The 19,384-nt window shown below is 49.6% G+C and overlaps 3 protein-coding genes across 8 annotated transcripts; 1 reads left to right on the plus strand and 2 right to left on the minus strand.

The window, feature by feature from the left end:
- Window positions 1-4,083, minus strand: LOC113031054 (post-GPI attachment to proteins factor 2-like). 2 transcript variants are annotated; one of them, XM_026182922.1, is made up of 6 exons: window positions 3,451-4,083; window positions 2,446-2,614; window positions 1,968-2,217; window positions 1,777-1,883; window positions 568-676; window positions 1-466 (listed from the first exon to the last, which is right to left on the minus strand). In XM_026182922.1, the coding sequence occupies exons 2-6, from the start codon at window positions 2,611-2,613 to the stop codon at window positions 336-338; spliced, it is 765 nt and encodes a 254-aa protein (XP_026038707.1). In that variant the 5' UTR covers window position 2,614; window positions 3,451-4,083; the 3' UTR covers window positions 1-335. The 2 variants fall into 2 exon arrangements, with proteins under 2 accessions (XP_026038707.1, XP_026038706.1); XM_026182921.1 differs by lacking the exon at window positions 3,451-4,083 and adding an exon at window positions 3,089-3,444.
- A 112-nt stretch (window positions 4,084-4,195) lies between these two features.
- Window positions 4,196-13,077, minus strand: LOC113031056 (post-GPI attachment to proteins factor 2-like). 4 transcript variants are annotated; one of them, XM_026182925.1, is made up of 6 exons: window positions 13,017-13,077; window positions 11,192-11,408; window positions 10,276-10,519; window positions 10,091-10,197; window positions 9,788-9,896; window positions 4,196-4,767 (listed from the first exon to the last, which is right to left on the minus strand). In XM_026182925.1, exons 2-6 carry the CDS (start codon window positions 11,357-11,359, stop codon window positions 4,643-4,645), a joined length of 753 nt encoding a protein of 250 aa, XP_026038710.1. In that variant the 5' UTR covers window positions 11,360-11,408; window positions 13,017-13,077; the 3' UTR covers window positions 4,196-4,642. The 4 variants fall into 4 exon arrangements, with proteins under 4 accessions (XP_026038710.1, XP_026038712.1, XP_026038713.1 ...); XM_026182927.1 differs by having other exon boundaries at window positions 11,192-11,360; window positions 13,017-13,071; XM_026182928.1 differs by lacking the exon at window positions 13,017-13,077 and adding an exon at window positions 11,978-12,427 and having other exon boundaries at window positions 11,192-11,360.
- LOC113031034 (uncharacterized) lies at window positions 12,761-19,264 on the plus strand. Of its 2 annotated transcripts, XM_026182880.1 has the most exons (7): window positions 12,761-12,823; window positions 13,582-14,127; window positions 15,238-15,446; window positions 16,055-16,169; window positions 17,711-17,897; window positions 18,171-18,278; window positions 18,419-19,264. In XM_026182880.1, the coding sequence occupies exons 1-7, from the start codon at window positions 12,818-12,820 to the stop codon at window positions 18,880-18,882; spliced, it is 1,635 nt and encodes a 544-aa protein (XP_026038665.1). In that variant the 5' UTR covers window positions 12,761-12,817; the 3' UTR covers window positions 18,883-19,264. The 2 variants fall into 2 exon arrangements, with proteins under 2 accessions (XP_026038665.1, XP_026038664.1); XM_026182879.1 differs by lacking the exon at window positions 12,761-12,823 and having other exon boundaries at window positions 13,538-14,127.
- The last annotated feature ends 120 nt before the right edge of the window (window positions 19,265-19,384 follow it).

A 19,384-nucleotide genomic window follows, 5' to 3' on the forward strand; every position in this document is an offset into this window, starting at 1 on the left:
TGAAATCATCATCATCACATTTATTTAGTCTCTGATGGTTTTCATCTGTGTGGAAATAAAACCATTAAAACCCTGATCAGCTGTTTCTGTAAACAAACAAGTGTGACATCATCACAGCAGGCTGATCATCAATGACATCATCAATACGCATCATTTCTGACAATTTAAAGACACAGGCGCACTAGAGAAACAACAAGAGAAGAAGAAGAACTCTGGTCCACGTCTCCATCACGCCGTCCCGCTCCGAAGGTCAGGGTGTCGTTGGAATGATGTCATCAGACTCCTCTCTCTGCGCTTGAGTTCAGAAATTGTAGAAACACCACGCCCCCTCCTGCTCAGTATCGTTTGTCCTCCGGCGGCGTGGCCACGGTCACCTCTTTGCTCCCGAAGTCCCAGAAGGCCGTCATGTGGAAGGCCATGTTGGAGAAGACCACCAGGTACTCGAAGGCGGCGAACAGGGAGTAGACTGGAGGAGAGACGGAGACGGCGTGAGACACGGAGACGGCGTGAGACACGGAGACGGCGTGAGACACGGAGGGCAGCAGCACAGAGCAGAGCGGCACTTACTTCCTGCTTCACAGTATTTGTTGTGGCGTCTGAAGAAGTAGGCGGCGATCACAAAGCAGCTGATGTTGAACAGGAAGAGACGCAGCTTCCAGCGATATGATGTCACTTCCTGAGACGGACAGAGAGCAAAATCAACATCAGATTTATGGAAAACTACCAAAGAAATGAAAGACAAAGAGACAAACTGGCTCCATGTGACCAGAGGTGGATGTTACTGTCTGACACCAAACTGTCCTGCAGAGCCCTGAAGCTCCCGAGGAACCACAGAACCACCGCGAGAACCGAAGGAACCCACCAAGTATCCCAAACTCTCCCTGAGCACCAACAGGCTTTCAGAAAGACGCTACACGCACACAGAGGTCACCAGCACGGGCGACCAAAACAGAAGCAATGCTAGAAGGTTCTGCAGACCATAATAAGCCTTACAAGCACATCTCAGCAGGTTCACTAAAGTCGGGACTGGCTGCAGGAGGACTCACTCCTAGAACTGCCTCAGGTGCTGACAGGACCAACCCCAGATCTTCTAGGACTCCTGGAACAAAGAAGGCCTCCAAACCTGCACAGAACCTCAGAACGGAGGAAACACTCCTGAAAGAGCTCCACGCCCACAGCTGGCATGTGTTAGTGTTTCTAGAGCTACATCACGTTCTCACAGAGCCTACGGGCGTATCCTTACATCCTCCTCAAAACAACAACAGGAATGCTCTGAGGTACATGTGGAGCCTCACCAGCAGCACCAAAACCACCTCCTGAACCACCTGACCGCCTCAAACAGAGACAGAACCGACTACCTGATCCTTCGTCCTCAACCCCAACAGGAACAACACGAACCACCGTCAGGATCTGAAATCCTCCACAGACGTGGACGAGGACGCTCGCAGCGCGATGGGAACCCTCATGATGCCTTCAAGTACCACAAGAACTCTTCAAAGACCTGAACAAACCCCCATAAACATTTACAGACTGATCCTCTCACAGAGCTTTGTAACATCAGGACTCTGAACTCGCGGCGACCGACTGATCGAGCAGTTTGTCTACAGAAAGCTTTGAAGGCATTTTAAACTAATTCATTACGTTTCCCTCGAACAGCTGGTAAAGGAAACGAACACTGAGCCTGAGAAACCGCGCGGACTAAAGCTCATCTGTTACGACTAAACGAGACAACGACTGACGTTTGTGGTCGCACAGCACGCTGACAGGGCGGGTTACCTCTGGGTTCACGTAGTGTCTCTTGATGACGTACCACAGCCAGCACGTAGTGAGCATGTGCACCAGCGAGCTCCCTATGAACGTGATGAACCCGTACTTATGAACACCTGTGGAGACAAATGGCCGTCAGCACGTCTGAAGGGCTAACTCCTGATTGGAGGACCTGGGTCAGCTGACCGCGCCGTACTCACTGTAGGTTTCCGTGGACGACACGTACGTGAGCATCACCAGGCCGGTGTTCTCGCCGAGGCTGCAGAGGAGCGCCAGCCCGCTCAGCAGCAGCTCCCGCAGCCTGTTGGCGAAGCGGCTACGGTAGAAGCTGAAGTAGGCGAAGGCCACCAGGTACCGCGGCGCCGAGTGGAGCCCGATGCAGCCGCGCCAGATGTAGCGCTCCGGCACACCGCTGATGGCAGAGCTGATGGACGGGAGGTAGTTGGACACCTGGAAGAAAAATGACTTCAGGTGAATCAGGTGGGCGGGTCCTGATGACACCTGAGGCTGCGGTGTGGCGTGGGAGCGTCATCACCGCACCACCACCAGGTAATGCTCTACCCAGACGTTCAGCGTGAGTCTGAAAAGCCTGAAATGCACATTTTGACTCGTCAGCTGGCTGTGGTTTCAATAAATCAGCAGCTTCCTGCTGACGTGTCCTTCGCCATCAGCACTCACCTTACAGTGCGTGTACGTCGCGTCCTCGTAGTGGTACCAGAGGGAGATGAAGATGCAGGCGATGAAGCCGGTCACCGGCAGCAGAACCGTCCCCACGGCGAAGCTTTTGAAGGGCAGCCGGATGAGGAGCCGGTCCCGGTCCAGGCTGCTGTACGGCCCCTGGAGCATCCTGGGGGGGTGGAGCCATAAACAGGTAAACACACCAGGAGTTTTCCCGCTGTGGTGATGTCACCGAGGTTGAACATTTAAGAGCTATCTGCGGTTTCTGCTGTTTGTTCGCTGACACCTCAAACACACGAGCCTCTGAGGTTGTGGGGATAATCCACCAGCTGCTCTGGATCACACCGTGCACTGAAAACTGAATATTCACCATGTTTAAACCAGGCATCAGGTCAGGTCATCGAGTGCTGACGAGCGGGGGGTTAAAGGTCACCTGCACAGGTCGGTCACGGAGAACATTTTAATACTGTTTGTTGTTCTGCAGAGAAATTCACCCACAGCACAGAAACATTACGTAAAAAGCTCGGTCCCGTTACTCGTGTCTGCGCTCTGAACACGTCCCTGTTCACCTGTACAGGTGACGCAGTCCTCTGACGTGGCAGACGTGCGGCTGTGAGCAGGTAGGCCGGGTGACAAGACTCACCTTCACGGCTCCCCGGGCTCGCTCCTCCCCGCTGCCATCGAGCCCCCCGCCGGTGTCCTCAGCCCCGGAGCTAATCCTGTCAGCCCAGCTAATCGCAGCAGCTAGCAACGTTAGCCGACAACTTCCGTGACTGTGACGGAAGCGCCGCTCCACACCTGTAACAGCGTCCGTTTCCCGCCACACGGCTGCTGCTCTCACCCGTTTAATGTCACACGCACACTGTCTACGCTGTTTATAATACAGTTTACCGGTTATTTCACCGGAGGACACAGACACGCTCCGGTAACGACAACAAACTATTACTTCCGGTAACCACGTCCTTCAGAATAAAAGTCTTCCTGTCGCCTGCAGCTGTCACCCACCCAACGTCTCCGTCCAGTATAAGGATGACACCACCGTGGTTGGGCCCGTCTCTGATGGAGATGACACGGCGTACAGGGTGGAGGTAGAGAACATGTCCCACCGGCGCTCAGAAAGTAACCTGAAGCTGAACATCTGATAATGGACTTCAGGAGGCACAGACAGCTCCACCCCCTCTCACTATAACTGAAGAACAGGTTGAATCTGTCTCCACCTTCAGGTTTCTACGCACCCACATCTCTGCTGATCTCACCTGGACCCACACCACCATCACCCTGGTAAAGAAGGCCCAGCAGCAGCTGCACCTCCTCCGTGTCCTGAGGAAGAAGAACCTGGACCAGGAGCTGCTGCTGACCTTCTCCCCTCCTCAGTGGAGACCATGCTCTCCTCCTGCCTGCTGTACTCTGGGGCCTCGACTGAGAACAGCAAGGCTGCACAGAGGGTCACCACCCAAAACATCACTGCCAACCCTGGAGGCCATCGCCAGCTCCTCCTGTGTCAGGTGAACCATCACAGGTGACCCCGCCCACCACCTGTCTGCCCTTGACTCTGCGTCTCTCTCCTGTTTGCAGTTTATTCCTGATGTCTTTAGTATTTATATTCTGTTTTTACTCCTGCACAGTGGCGTGGAGCTCTCATTAGTTTGTTGTACATGTACAATGACAATAAAGGGCTGTTCTATTCTATTCTATTGTATTCTATCAGAGTGTGTCAGTGGACAATAAAGATGAAGAGCAGCCATAAACCAACAGTTCAGCGTTTTGGTTTAATTAAGGAGCAGAACATGAATCTATCAGAGAAACAGAGACAGATGTTTAAAGCAGCGTGTGTCACAGTGACGGAGGAAAAACTCTGTAAACAGAAAAATAGAATAATATGTAAGAAACATTTAAGAAAAGGTTTTAAAAGCTGACGTGACAGGACAACGACTCCCAGCTATAACATTTGTAATATATAACATTTAACAAACTTTGATTTTATTTTCAGTTGTAAGAAGGTTTTATTTGTTTTGCTGGAGCTCAGACTTCTTCTTCTGGTGGAGCACTAGCCGCACAGCAGCCGTATGATTGTTCAGATAACCGCATTAAAAACGCTCCAGCAGCTTGCAAACAGAAGATGGACGCAGGCACTGACACAGACTTTAAACCCAGGTGTTTAAAAGCAACGATAGAAGAAGAACTCTCTGGGCGGAGCTCAGTGTCGTATCAGCGGCGTGGCCACGATCAGCTCTTTGCTGCCAAAGTCCCAGAAAGCCGTAAAGTGGAAGGCGATGTTGGAGGAGACCATCAGGTACTCGATGAAGGCGAACAAGGTGTAGACTGGAGAGACAGAGCAGACAGGTCAGTGTATCCGAGTTACAGCAGCGATGAAGAATCAGTTTTCACACCGTCTCCGTGAGGCTTCCAGACGAAGGTCGCTCCGGTCTGCAGCGCTGCATCAAAGTGTAAGTCGTGGCACTTCCTGGTGACGTCTAAACTGTGCTCAGGCTGAGACTGCTGTCAATGAGAAGTTTGGGCCAGGCTGCACAACGCATCCGCGAGCAAACCAACCACTGAACCAACCAAACACCTGCTCGTCTGCAGCAGAGACCAGAGTCCGTCTCCATGGATACCAGCTGAAAGACTTGATGTCCAGATGGTTCTGGGTCTGATTCACGACCTCCCTCTGGTAGGAGATGTTCAAAACACCTCCTCCAGGAGGCACCATGTGACCTCTCTAATGCTGGCCATGCACTGAGCGAGTTTTGGCCCATTTTGAGACGATTTTTCAGTCGTTTTGGGGATCGGCCGAGTTTCACTTCATCGTGTAGTATACCTGGGGTAACGAGAAGCGATTAACACCCCACGACCACCCGATCATCAGTCGTATGGGTGTAAGAAAATCAAACCTGTTTGAAATCCTGTCGGACGCACAGTGTGACTCAGGTCGCATCAGAGCATCAAACAACAACAACAAACTTTATTTATACAGCACATTTAAAAACCAGTGGTGCACCAAAGTGCTTAACATGCAAAGAGTAAGATCAGTAACAGGGAGCAGGGCTCTAGAGTGCGACCAATTTGGTCGCATTTGTGACCAAATCTTTCAGTGGTGCGACTAAAAAAAAAAATATTTGGTTGCACCTGTGCGACCAACTGTTCGGGTAGCAAAAAAAAAAAAATAAAAATCTGCAAGCTTCCCTGTGGTCAGCAACAGACACACATTTTGCCCCTATCATGGACTAAACCAATCAGAGATAGTCAGGGGCGGGACCTCTCTGGTCCAGTTGAAAGTGCAGGTGGAAGTGGGAGGTGAGTAGCTTGAATAAAGCGATATCAATTCATTAAATCCTGAATCGACTTTTAAATATAACTGTTTTGCCAGAAACGCCAGATTCTCAGATTAAAGCTCACAAAACCATTTCAACAACAACCAAACAGCAGATGAGAGCAGGTACACGGACTCCACACAAAGACGTAAACACAGACCGACGCATCAGAATCAGCTTTGTCTTTCTCGGCTTTCTCACCCGCCGGCCCGCAGACGGACACGCTGTCGGAGCTCAGCGATCCTGATGCGTCCGGTCCGCGCTGTGTTTACGTCTTTTTGTGCTGATTCTGAGCTGCAGGTTTTGTCTCTCCAACCAAAATTCACCGAGCCAGCAGCAAAAGAAGCAGCAAACTGCGCTTCACATTTGATCAATGTCATCATGAATTTTGCTGTTTTGCTTCCACGACTATTAAAATCACACTCCATGCACAGCTCTCTCTCTATCTCTCTGTACTTCAAGAACAGTTTCCGTCTCCAATCTCTGTTTTCTGTATTATTCATTGGCTTATTACCCACCAGTCTACCGTTGTTTACAGCGCTGTGGCTGCTGTCTTTTTCTTTTCTTTTTCACTTAAATGACCTCGGACAAGAAAGCCTATTTTTTCTGTTGTTCAGTACTGAAGAAATTTAAACTTTATATGCAGAACATTGTAGAATATTTTTAAGGTTATCTGCTATAAAAAGCCAGACCAGGAAAATCTCCTTCATGCTTTTCTGTTTTATTCTCAGTTACTTTCACACAAAGGCATCTGCTGTGATGTTCACAATTCTGATGAAGTCAGTGCTGATAAATGATCAGAATTATAATATTTCTGACTGTCTGAGGCTAAGTTGAATCGAATCGGGACTTTGAAAACCGGAATCGAATGGATGATAGAAATCAGTGATGATACCCAGCCCTATGAGCAGCCTAGGCACGACAGACGTGGATGTAGCTGTAATAGGAAAAGAACTATTGCTAACTTTTCTGTTAAGGCCTGATCCTTCTGAAATTCATAGCCAGCTCTGACACGGTGTCATCAATCTTTGAATGCTGAAAAAGCACAGTGTATCCAGAAAAACACATTATATTATATCAATTATTATAAAATTTGTGTGCGCCTAACTTTTTAAAGTTAGGCGTACCGGTACGCCCATGGCAAAACGTTAGTCTAGAGCCCTGATGAGGATGAAGCTGTGGCAAAGTACCAACATGGTAGCAGGTTAAATGGCATTAAAAACACAGAAGCCAACGAAATGCATATAAAAGCATAAAAGAACAATATGTGTAAAGGATAAAAAAAATTAAAATGATTAAAAGTAGTTAAGAATGGACCAAAGATAGAAATAAGAGTTAAACTAAGTAACAAACAAGCATTAACTGGTAGAAAAGGCGAGGCTGGTTTTTAACCGCGGTTTGAAGGATTGAATGGAATCAGACTCGCGGACAGCGATGGGGGTGGGCAAACGCTCGGTCACCTCTAGTCTTCAGCCGGGACCTCGGCAGCACCGAGAGTGACTGGGAAGATGATCTTAGTGCTCTAGTGGGGGTGTAAGTAGCTCAGTGAGGCAGCTTGGTGCTGTATTGTTAATGATTCAGAAGGTGAGCAGCAGGATTTTGAATTGAATGCGATACTTAACGGGAAGCCAATGCAGGTCAGCAAGGACAGGGCTGATAGAGACACGCCGCCCACCACCCGTGAGGAGACGAGCAGCCGCGTTCTGAACAATTTGCAGTCTATGGAGGAGAGTAGAGGTAAGACCGAAGTAAAGGCAGCTGCAATAATCCAACCTAGATGTCACAAAGCCGTGGATCAGCTTTCCAGGTCCCTGTGCAAGACATAATGTCTGGCCTTGCTAATAAGACGCAATTAACAGAAGCAAGATTTGACAACAGAAGACACTTGTTTGTTGAATTTAAACGAGCTATCCAGAAACACCCCCAGGTCACCAACAGCGTCGGTGAGGAAACTATCAACGCGCCTTGCGACGTGAAGGCACGAAGGGTGAAGTTCAGAAGTTAACATCAAAGACAACAGGAAAGTGATCAGAAATCCCAACATTGCTTATATCCTTGATGCTAATGTCCAAGCCATATGAAAACCAGATCGAGGGTGTGGCCCCTGGCGTGGGCTGGTTGGTTAATGCAGGGAAATCTTTGGCTAACGGATCATCGTTACAGCAGATATTAAGGTTAAAATCACCAACAATAAGCACACAGTCATATTTAAACATAACTGAACCAAGAAGGTCAGCAAATTCGTGAATAAAAGTGTTATTATATTTAGGTGGCCGGTAAACCACAACAAACAGAGAAGTTCACGTCATCTCCAGACGTTGAGCCTCATAGCTGAGGTAGGAAGGAGAGGGTAGCTGTCGGACTTTGTATTTACATTTAGAGACCAAAGCCTCGGGGAGCTAAAAAAGACACAATCTGGGGGGAGAAGCTCCGAAAAGGGAAGCGACTCACCAGGGCGAATCCAGGTCTCCGTCAAAAAAAAGAGCACCAAGGCTCGTGGCAGAAAAAAGGTCTTGTTTACCAGCGACCTGACGTTGAAAAGAGCCATCCGTGTCCAGGGCGCAGCATCAGCAGCAGCGCGTCGCAGGGCTCTGAGGTCGCTGTGGTTGACACCACGTCTGTACGAGGCGATCCAGGTCCGAGCAGGGAGGCATGCCGCTGGAGGCGCTGGGTAAGCTTGCTGTGAGACGGAGCAAAGCCACTGGTGGCCAAGCAGGGAAAGAGCGTGGCAAGTCCCCAGAGGCCTATGGGTAAACCGTAGCCCGTGCTTCAAGGTAAGCACACGGAAGCCACTCCTTTAACACGTCTCCTGTATCGTTTCTTATACAGGATGAAAGGGGGTAGGCAGGGAGGGCCAGCGGGGCAGTCTGGCTGTAGATCGAAGCGATGTGAATAGGAGAAACGGAGGTCCAGGGGTGTTTGCTGGTCATATGTTAATAATGCACAGCCACCCAATGAGCGTAATATGAAGAAATAAAGAGTAGTCAAAGGAGCTTGCAAAGAAAAGCGTCTGGACTTCTTTAAGTTGCTTGAAGACGTTTCACCTCTCATCCGAGAAGCTTCTTCAGTTCTAAGGTCAAATGGTGGAGAGTCCCAGATATAAACCTAGTGGGAGTTTCCCCCCACAGAGGGACAAAAGGAACCCCTGATGATCCTCTAATCGCCTGAGCCAAGGTGTGAAACTGGGTGTGGGTCACAATCAGCCAGAGTTTCGGGTGAGTTCATTGTGAAACCTGGCCCCACCTTATCATGTGAATTCCTGAGGTGAGCGACCATCTTTGAACAGAGGCGGGGTTTATGACACCAACTGTCTGCCATCTATAATCCAGTTTTGAGATCCCTCCCCAGACGCCTTAACGCCCACTCACATCCTGGGCCATCTGACCTCAGGAATTCACATGATAAGGTGGGGCCAGGTTTCACAATGAACACACCCGAAACTCTGGCTGATTGGGACCCACACCCAGTTTCACACCTTGGCTCAGGTGATTAGAGGATCATCAGGGGGTCCTTTTGTCCCTCTGTGGGGGGAAACTCCCACTAGGTTTATATCTGGGACTCTCCACCATTTGACCTTAGAACTGAAGAAGCTTCTCGGATGAGAGGTGAAACGTCTTCAAGCAACTTAAAGAAGTCCAGACGCTTTTCTTTGCAAGCTCCTTTGACTACGATGACCTGGATGACTGAGAACCTTCACAGACAAAATAAAGAGTAGTATGCCGAAATCCAAGATAGAGAGGGTAGAGAGCAAAGGGGCAGGCGAGGGCGAGAGTCCAACACACACCAGGAATACGGAGCAAGCACTCGCTGCTGTTGTACCAGGAGCACGTATCAACTGTCCTGATACCCCATCATCCTGCTGATGCACCACCCACAGCCTCTTGTAATCCTAACAAACCCCAAACTAACGCAGAGCAGCCCGGTCTGACACAGGCTGAGGACTGTGCTCCCTCTGGTCTCAAAGACTGGAACCGTCCTGCAGACAGAAGTCCCTCTGAACCCGGTTATAAACGTGACCGAGTCAGACTTACCTCCAGGTTCACAGCGGTCGTTGTGGCGTTTGTAGAGTAAGCAGGAAGCCAAACAACAGGCGGCGTTTAAAACAAAGAGACGCAGCTTCCGACGATAGGATACGTCCTCCTGAGAAGGACACAGCGTGGGATTAACAGCTCTGCAGATCGTTTACAATTAAATAATAAAAGGAGAGCGATGAACTTAAAGTGACGTTTGTAACGTTACTCCAACGTTCACAGATTTAATCGTCGTGTGACGGATGCACAGCTGCGTTATCTCTGTTCCTGGTGACACACAGGACCCGACGGCGGTCGAGTTACCTCTGCGCTCTCGAAGCTTCTCTTCATCACGTACCACAGCCGGCATGTAATGAGCATGTGCACCAGCGAGCTCCCTGTGAACACTCTGAACCCATTGTCATGGTAACCTGCGGAGACAGACAGTCATCAACGTTTCAGATTAGAGACGTCTGACGCTCACGGTCAGCTGACCGCCGCGTACTCACGGTGATTTTCTTTGGACGACACGTATGTGAGCAGCAGCAGGCCGGTGTTCTCGGCGAGGCTGCAGAGGAGCGCCAGCCCGCTCAGCAGCCGCTCCCGACCGCTAAAGCGCCCACGGTAGAAGCTGAAGTACGCGAAGGACATCAGGTACCGCGGCGCCGAGTGTAGCCCGATGCAGACACGCCAAATGTAGCGCTCCGGCACGTGGGCGACGGAGGAGCTGATGGACGGGAGGTAGTTGGATACCTGGAAGAAGAAACTCTGAAAGTCACTCCGCCCTCTGTAGCAGGAGAACGCCTCTCCTGCTACAGCACGCCGTTAAAAACAGGAAGTGCTGAACATTTAACACGCGTTTAAAGCCCAGATTTCCTCGACAGGCCCCGCCCTTCCCTGAGCCTGGTTCTGTCTGAGGTTTCTTCCTGTTAAAAGGGAGTTTTTCCTTCCCACTGTCACCAAAGTGCTGCTCATAGGGGGTCATACAGAATAGAATAGAATAGAATAGAATAGAATAGAATAGAATAGAATGCCTTCATTATCACTATACGGATGAGATTATGATTGCTGGGTTTCCTCGGTCTTCTTTGTCTTATTGTACGTCCTGATGATTTAAAGCGCTGCGGCGACTGCTGCTGTGATTGGGCGCCGTGCAAACTGACTTAACTGAAGGTCAAACATAAACGCTGCCGGTTAAAGAGACGACTAAAACCAAACACCACACTACGATTCAAAGGTGATACAAAGGTCATGACCCTCGCCAGGTGGAAGTGACATCATTTTGTCTGTATCATGAAGAATTACAGACATTTAGAATGTTTTACTGCTTCTAATTTCAAAATAAAAGACACTTTGAGTGATCTTCTTTAACGTCTGTGCAGATAAACGCGTTTCCTGCTGGCGTCTGCGTGCTTGCACATTTACCTTACAGTGTGCGTGCGTCGTGTCCTCGTAGTGGTAGATGAGGGAGACGATGATGCAGGCGATGAAGCCGGTCACCGGCAGCAGAACCGTCACCACGGCGAAGATCTTGAAGGGCAGCCGGATGAGGAGCCGGCCCTGGTCCGGGTCGCCGTACGGCCCCTGGAGCATCCTGGAGACAGGAGAGCTTCAAGCCTGAGACAGGTGAGACTAACACCACCTGCAAAGGATGGAAACGAGCTCGTCTTTAGGATTCGGTTCTACTGCTCCTGAGTTTGTGGTTGTAATCCAAACATGCTTTAGTCTGAGACATTTTTAAACCTGTGACACGCATTGATTACTTCCAACGAGGGATTTTTGCACTGCGGTGCTACAACATCAGTTAACTTCAAAAGATATTTCAGTGGTTTGGTGCCCTGTTTGTGTCCACAGGCAAATATCAGCCTGTGTTACTGAGGCGGGTATTAAAAATGAGAAGAATTTAAATGGAGTTTGGTGCAGTGTGTATACAGAACTGCAGAGAAGGTCACTGGCCTCACGAGCCGTCAGGAAGCCAGCATCAGTCTCTGCCACTGGTTCAAGTACCGTAAAATGTGACGTTTTTTAAACGGAGTCTGGTCTGCAGAGAAACATCCGAGTCCACGGAGCCAGCATTGATCAGTGTTACCGAGTGTGGATTTTAAAACGTGACGTTTTTTTAAACGTAGTCTGGTGTGCTGCATGAATGCTGATCCAAGCAGGCAGAGGACATCAGTTTTAAACTTTGACAGAGTTCTGGGGCTGTCTTACCTGAACAGGTGCGGTCCTCTGACGTGGCTGACGGCAGCTGGGACCGGAAACGAGCTTTAAACCGGACAAAGAGTTTTCCAGCCTCACCTAAAGCTCCTCGCACCGTTTTAACGTCACACACACTTCATACGTGCTATTTAACTTAGTTTAATGATTACTCTAACCGGAAGTGGCAGGGCTCCTTTGCTGACAACATTAATAACTTCCGTTGATTACATCTTTCAAAATAAAAGTCTTTAACCTAAAGCGTGTAAAAACAGCGGCAGGTCTTTAAATCTTTATTAAACAAAGCAGTGAGATGACATCACTGCGTCACTGCGACAGCACGTGATGGGAACAGCTGGTCGCTCACTGCTACAGGTGTCTAGTATGTGACGTCATTTGACCACGATGCATTCACATTTTTATTACGCGTTTTGTAAATTCACGTGTGTGTGTGGTGCCTGCCTCTGCAGCAGGGGGCGCCTCACACGGGGTGAATAGTCACGTGACGCCATCAGCTGTTATCTGCCTGTTTACAGGTCAGAGTTCATATCGCAGCCGGCCACGCCCACAGGCGCAGCTGACACGGCACCGTGGAGTCTTCAGGTGACAGCCGGACCGAGCTGTCACACTCCAGCTGTGACAGCTGCAGGAAGTTTACTGCGCATGTGCGGTGTGTCCGGGAGCCGCTGGGAGGATTTTAAACCGAGCCGGACACGCAGGGATGACTCCGTGGATCCGCTGAGACTCTGAAAGAACAGCAGGAAAACTCATCCCCCGTGACTCATGCCGGCTGTGGAACCAACACGCCACCTGCCGGAGGACTGAAGGGGCAGGCCTGCCCTGCTGCTGTGCTTCATGGAGGTAAAGAAAATGTGTTTATGATAGAAACACGACAGATTCACTGCAAAGTAACTGACTGACAAAGAACAAACACTGAACACAGCAACACAAAGAGTAACTGAGAATGTTGGATTATGTGTCCACAGGTGTTTGTACTTTGTGTCTCAATAAAATGACGGTAAAAGGCCCCGCCCACATCCTATCTATGTCTTACCATGCAATGACTCTGTGAATGGACTGGAGAGGGGTTGTGGTAGAGTCCTCCGTCAGGAATGCGATGTATGTGTCGACTTTTTATTCTCCCTTAAAAGTATTATGCCATAAATGCTGCACAGGGCAGCTCTGCTAACAGAGAATAAACAAAGACACAAAAGTGTGTGAAAGGACAAAAAAGAGCAAACGTGGACACAAAGCACCAGCAACACAGTCCACGCAGACTCGGCATGATGGAAAAGAGCAAACAACGATGATAAAAGCAAAAAGAGACAGAGACACTGCAGGGACACGGAGACGGAAAAAGGCTCAAAGGCACCAACAAGGGTTTAAACAACGAGACAGGAAGTGAGACATCGTGCGCACAAACACACAGAAGCACCTGTTAGCAGCGAGATCACTGAGAGTAGGACACACTGCAACCAGGCAGGAAATGACTTTGCAGTACTCCAAACCACCGCAGAGGTGCGACCGCCAGTCCAGCTGCTGATTTCTGACTCAGCCGAGCTTCTCAGACTCGTCTAATCCTCAGTTTGACGCTGATGATGACTTTTTGTGCTTCGCAGCGTTCGTTGGAGCAGAGAGGCAGACGTGAGCGTCTGCAGGAACAGCTCCACCACAGAGACTCGGATGGACCTGTGATCATGCGGACACAGAGAAACAGGAGAGGACGTTTAGAGCACTTCCTGTACTGTAAGCACTCCAGGCTGAACCATCTGAAACAGGAAGTTCAAAGGTATGGGTTGGACAACCAGTACATCTTCAGTGAAGACATCCCTGCGTACCCCCGACCCGAGTTCCACGTGAGCCGTGTCAAACACGACACGGAGCGACGGGGCTTATGTTGCATCAGGGTGGACGACGGCTTCGGGGATCCTCACAGGCAGGTCCTGGTGTGGTGGAGTCTGGCTGTGGGACCCGAGGAGATCCAGGAGGCCGAGACGAGGCTGCTAGAGGAGACCCACCCAAACCGGACGGAGGAGCAGGCCGCGAGGCAGCGGAGCTTCCTGTGGAGGTTCGCCTCCTCTCCGGCCTTCAGCGAGAAGTCCAGGCTGGGCTCGTACCGCTTCACCTTCCCCCTGCAGGAGGTGCTGACGGCCTACAGCGAGCAGGTACTCCTCTGTCAGCACACGGGCCCAACAGTTCAGTGAGAGAGTGAAGCAGAAAGACTGAGTGTGATTAACAGACTCAGCATGAACACGAGTTCAGATTAACGGAACCACAGGAAGACACAACACTTCCATCATCACGTCATGGATGTCAGGTCATTTTGGGCTGTGAAGGATTTCTTCTTTCACAGGGTGGCGACTGTGCAGCAGACGTCTTTAATGACATTAACAAACAAATCATCTCTGATCCACACAGGATGAGGAGTACGCATACACTCAGCTGAGTCTTTAATGAGTGCTGCTGAAATGTGAGGGTGCTGGGTGCTTTTATTTTGAAGTCCACTAACCACTCTGTCTTTTGAGGTCAACTTCCTGAAGGCTAGATTGCTGGAGTGCACATGATGAGGGAATTCCCTAATTATCCACCGTCAGTGGGATAAACCATTGGATGAGAGCTGAGGGGGAGCAATCTGAGTCTGTAGTTTGAATTGATTTAGTTAGTTTGTATCTTATTTAACTGCTTTGTAGTCAGATGTGGCGTGTGTTAACCGCTGCAGCTCACTGTACATGTTGATTTGTAGGTGGACTTTCTGCTGGTGTGGTCTGCATCTATTTAAGGAGGTTTAGATCCACCAGGGGATTTTCTGTTGACATGTGCTGTGGCTGTGATGTTAATGTTAAGATGTGCCGCTGGTGAGATCGTTGACCCTTGAAAGAAATGTGTTCAGAGCTCAGGTAAACTACCTTTGTTCCTCTGGTGCCCTTCATGTCCGCATGCACCATCCTGTCTCAGGGGTTATTAACAACCAAGTCGATGGTGAGACGACACAGACTGAGCCGTTTGGCCACAGCGGTGAAAGCTGAAGGTGAAGCTCTCAAACCTCAGCACTCGTCTGACCCCGTGTGCGTCGGAGAAAATCGAAAATAAATTCAAACATGTGCACCCTGCTCTCGTCTGCTGTGCGATCGTCCACCCCGTGAAAAGAAGTCCAGAAGGAGCTGTGCCCGTGATGAGTGGAAACTGTAAAACCACAGCTGTGCACAAATCCACCACACCAGGTTAGTGACTGCAGGCGTGTAACAGCTGGAGTCTTCTGCTTCTATCATCTCCAGTTTTGCTCCGGAGCTCCGCCCATCATGAGGGTGTTCAAGACCTCGCTGTACAAACAGGAAGTGCAGTACTCTGTGCTGGTCCACAGCCCGGCCAATCAGCTGCTCTTCTCAAGGTTTCCTTTGCTCCCTGATGATGACCCGGACGCCGTCTGCACTTATAGAGACGGACGCTTCATCTGGAGACCGGAGGCCATGTGTAAGACACACAGGTAAGAATCACACAGGTAAGAATCACACAGGTAAGAATCACACAGGTAAGAATCACACAGGTAAGAATCACACAGGTAAGAATCACACAGGTAAGAATCACACGGGTTGACACAGAGCATGTGCAGAGTGTGTACTGCTCTCATTGATGCCGTCTGCCTGCTTCTTCATCCTGATGTGATAGATGGAGATATGGAAGCTTCATCCCAAAAATGTGCTCGTGTAGGTCTTTGCTTTCTGCAGCAGCTGTGGGTGCAGCGTGGTGTCAGCGTGGATCCGGTCCTGTGGACATTTAGCTGCAGGTTCTGAAGGTTTCAGGGTTCTGGGTCCTTCTCACCAGCATTTTGTTTCCTTGTGATGTTTCTTTGGCTTCATTAGTGCTCAGCAGTTATGTTCCCTGTTTAGCTCCTTGATTATTTAGTATTTCCCTCTTGTGTCTGCCCTGTGTGCATCTGTGTGCATCTATGTGTGTCTGTGTGTGTCAGTGTGCATCTCTGTGTGTGTGTCTGTGTGTGTCAGTGAGTGTGTTGGCTCCTCTCACAGCCGCTTCCTGACAGTTTGGCGTGTTTCCACTTTCCCAGCCTCTCAGTCGTGTGCGTTGTTCCCACAGTTACGAGCTGACCCACAGACCTGATGGAAACCACGTGGATGCTCAGCAGCTGATTCGACGAGTGTTTTATGTTTGGGACAATGTCGCCGTCGCCCTGCACGTGGAGAACAGACGGGTAGCTCCTCCTCATCACTCTTTACACCTGAAGCATGTTGAGTTAGAAAAGGAACATTTTTGTCTTCGTTTTTTTAAATATATATTTCATATTATGAGAAGATTTCGTAGCCTGTCAGTCTGCATCCACAGGTTGTATGAAGGCTTCGTCCTGGCAGCGTGGTGAGGTGAGCGATCCTCTGCAGCATGCAGGTAGATGGTCATGAGTCCGAGCTGCGGGAGCGGCGTCGCTGCTGCAGAATATGGACCCAAATTCTTTGTTTCTCTTCATATTTTCATTTTTCCTCCATGGATAGATGATCCAATAGTCTTTGCTCGAGACAGGTGAAAAAACAACACTTTAGTCAAACAGTCTGTGAAGACCGTGTCACCGTCCACCTGTCAAAGAGGCCACGCCCCTAATAAGCCTTAATGCAATTTAAACAGGTGAATTCTAAAGATGTGTTTCAGGCTGTAAACATGTTTGTTTCTGCTGTGGTTCTAACATCTATGGCCGGACCCGGACCTAAACTTCACAAAATATTAAAATACTTTTGACGAGGCGATTGAATTTTAAGCGGTAATGTTACCTTGCATTAATAGACCAGGGAACAGACAAACCAATTGTGTGCGAGTTAAGCCACCCATGTGACGCTACTCAGCCAATCAAATCTGTGCATTCAAGGAGATCGCAGACACCGACAGACAGAGGAAAGAGACGGTGAGAGGCGAATAACAAGCGAGACGATTAACGATACAGGCAGTCACAAGAGGTACAACAACGATGGCGCTTTCAAAAGCGAGAAAAGTAAAGACCGAAAATAGAACTTTCAAGACTGCACTGACGCAGACGTGCTCATTCTTCCAGCAAACGCCACCATGAGACAAAGCACGAAGAGCTGGAAAGTCAGGAAGCACCAAACTTTTCTCTCTTTTTTAATGATGGGAAACATGGATATTGTGGCCTTTTTGGTTGCTATCACTTCACACCTGAATGGACTGAATTTGAAGCTGCAAAGACGATCCAATCTGTGAACCGATGACAGCTGTCCGCTGCTTTCAGAGGAAACCTGAAGTGTTCCTGCAAGGAGACTATGCACACTTCCCAACAGTGAAGGAACAGGTTCGGGGAGATGTCCTCTGTTGTTGACTTTGTTGATAAGCTGGTTGAAAACTTCAGCAAACGTTTCGATAGCTTCAGCTTTGGACAGCAGCTCACCATGTAAAGAACCCATTTCTCTCACTGATGTCAGAGGGTTCTCAAAGGAAGTCACACAGCACTTCAAGTGGGCAAATGGGCAAACCCCTAATCTATTGAGACTCACTGCTGCCTCTGCTGGGCGTCAGAGGAACTGCAACTGTTGGCGCTTCATGCTTGAGAAGCTGGTTTATGTTTGACTGCAGGACCTCAAACATGATTATTTGTTGTGATCATGTAGGTTCACACGTGTTCTCTCAGCCTTAAAGTTTCCGACTGTCCCTGAACGCAACACTCCTGCAGGTGTACCGTCAGAGTTCAGATGTTTGCAGGTTTCCTTTAAAAACATCCTGTTGATCCTTCAGGTGCTGACGTTTGACGCTGACCGCCTGAGACAGAACCTCAAGTTCTGTTGGCCGGAGGAAGTAACAGCCAGAAACGACGAGGAGGAGTTCGATGATTTCGAAGACGCTACAAACTTGGTTAAATGCCTGTGGCCGGGCTGGCACCTCCCCCTGGAGGAGGAGCGCTCGCTCCTGCAGCGTTACACAGGTATCACATGTGCACACTGGAGACTGTGACCCCTCCCAGTGTGAGGTACAGCGATCTTTGAGTTTCTGTAGAAAGCAAGTCCAAGTCGTGCCGTCCTTGGTGCTTTGCACTCTTCCTTTAAAGCGTGAGGGAGGGGCTGTGTGACATCACGAAGAATATCGATGACGACTTTAAAGCGTCTGTCGTTTCATCTCAGACCCACAGAAACAGGAAACACGGAGCTTAAAATGATCCTTTAAATCTCGTTTTAACAGCAGACTTTCTCCATCTCAGTGTCCGACATCAGACTGGTTCTTGTTGGGAGGCCTGGAGTGGGGAAGAGCTCCACTGGGAACGCCATCCTAGGAAGGCTTGCCTTCAGTCCAGGCGGTCCATCCTCAGGTAAGGCTAACCCGTCTGTGGACTGATTTAGCCCCAGCCCCTTTGGCTCCGCTACACGGCTAACATTAGCTTAGTGTAGGAGGTCAAACGCCTCAAACTGGGAGCATGTTCAGAGTAAACTGGTGGAATCTTCTCCTCAGGGACGTCATCGTGCTGCTGGCAGAGCGAGTGGGTGTTCGGCCACCAGGTGACCGTAGCTGAGACTCCCGGTCTCTCGGAAACATCAGACGATGCCGTGAAGAGGGACATCTCCACATGTGTCAACATGCTGAGGCCCCACGCTGTCCTGCTGGTCACCAGGGTGGGGTCCTCCACCGTGGAAAATCTAGCCACCATGAGGCAGGTGGAGGAGTTCTTTGGGATGGACGTGTCGAGGTACACCAGGATCCTCTACACCTATGCTAACTCGGCGGCTCCAGACATCGAGAGACAGCGCCGGGCGACAGGACCTGAGCTGCTTTTCAAAGTGGGCTACAGGTACCACGTCCTCAACAACAACCCGGACCACTGGGATGGTCAGCAGGTCTACGATCTGGTGCAGGCCGTGGCGAGGATGGTCATGGCTAAAGGAGGGGAGGTCTACTCCATCAGGAGCACCGTCTGAGTGCTGGGTGATGTTTTAATGTTGTTTACACTGTTTACCCTCAGGTGATGGAGTGTGGCGTACGATAAATGCACCAGAACACCCAGCACAGCGACACCTGCTGGCCTTAGTGAGGAGGTCACCTCCCAGTTTAGCTTCCATGATGCATCATGGGAAGTCTCCCCCCATCCTGACGTCAGCAGGTTTGAAAATGCAGTTTGTTTGTAGCCGACTGCGAATGTTTAAATTGTGAATATTTATTTTGTGCAACGATCCAAAAGCCTTTTTAAAAAATCCCAACAGTGCCGATCTCACGAAGATCATTCAAGACACACGTGTGTCTGTGAGGGTTTGAAAATGAAGGGAAGCCAAAACAGGAGAAATCTGCTCTCTTTCTAGTCCCTGTCAGGACTCTTGCTGCAGCATTTTGGATCAGCTGAAGGTTTCTCAGGGAGTTTTTAGGACTTCCTGATGATAATGAATTACAGTCGTCCAGCCTGGAAGTAATAAATGCATGAACTAG

This window comes from Astatotilapia calliptera, chromosome 10, assembly GCF_900246225.1.
Source record: "Astatotilapia calliptera chromosome 10, fAstCal1.2, whole genome shotgun sequence".
NCBI classification, from domain to species: domain Eukaryota; kingdom Metazoa; phylum Chordata; class Actinopteri; order Cichliformes; family Cichlidae; genus Astatotilapia; species Astatotilapia calliptera.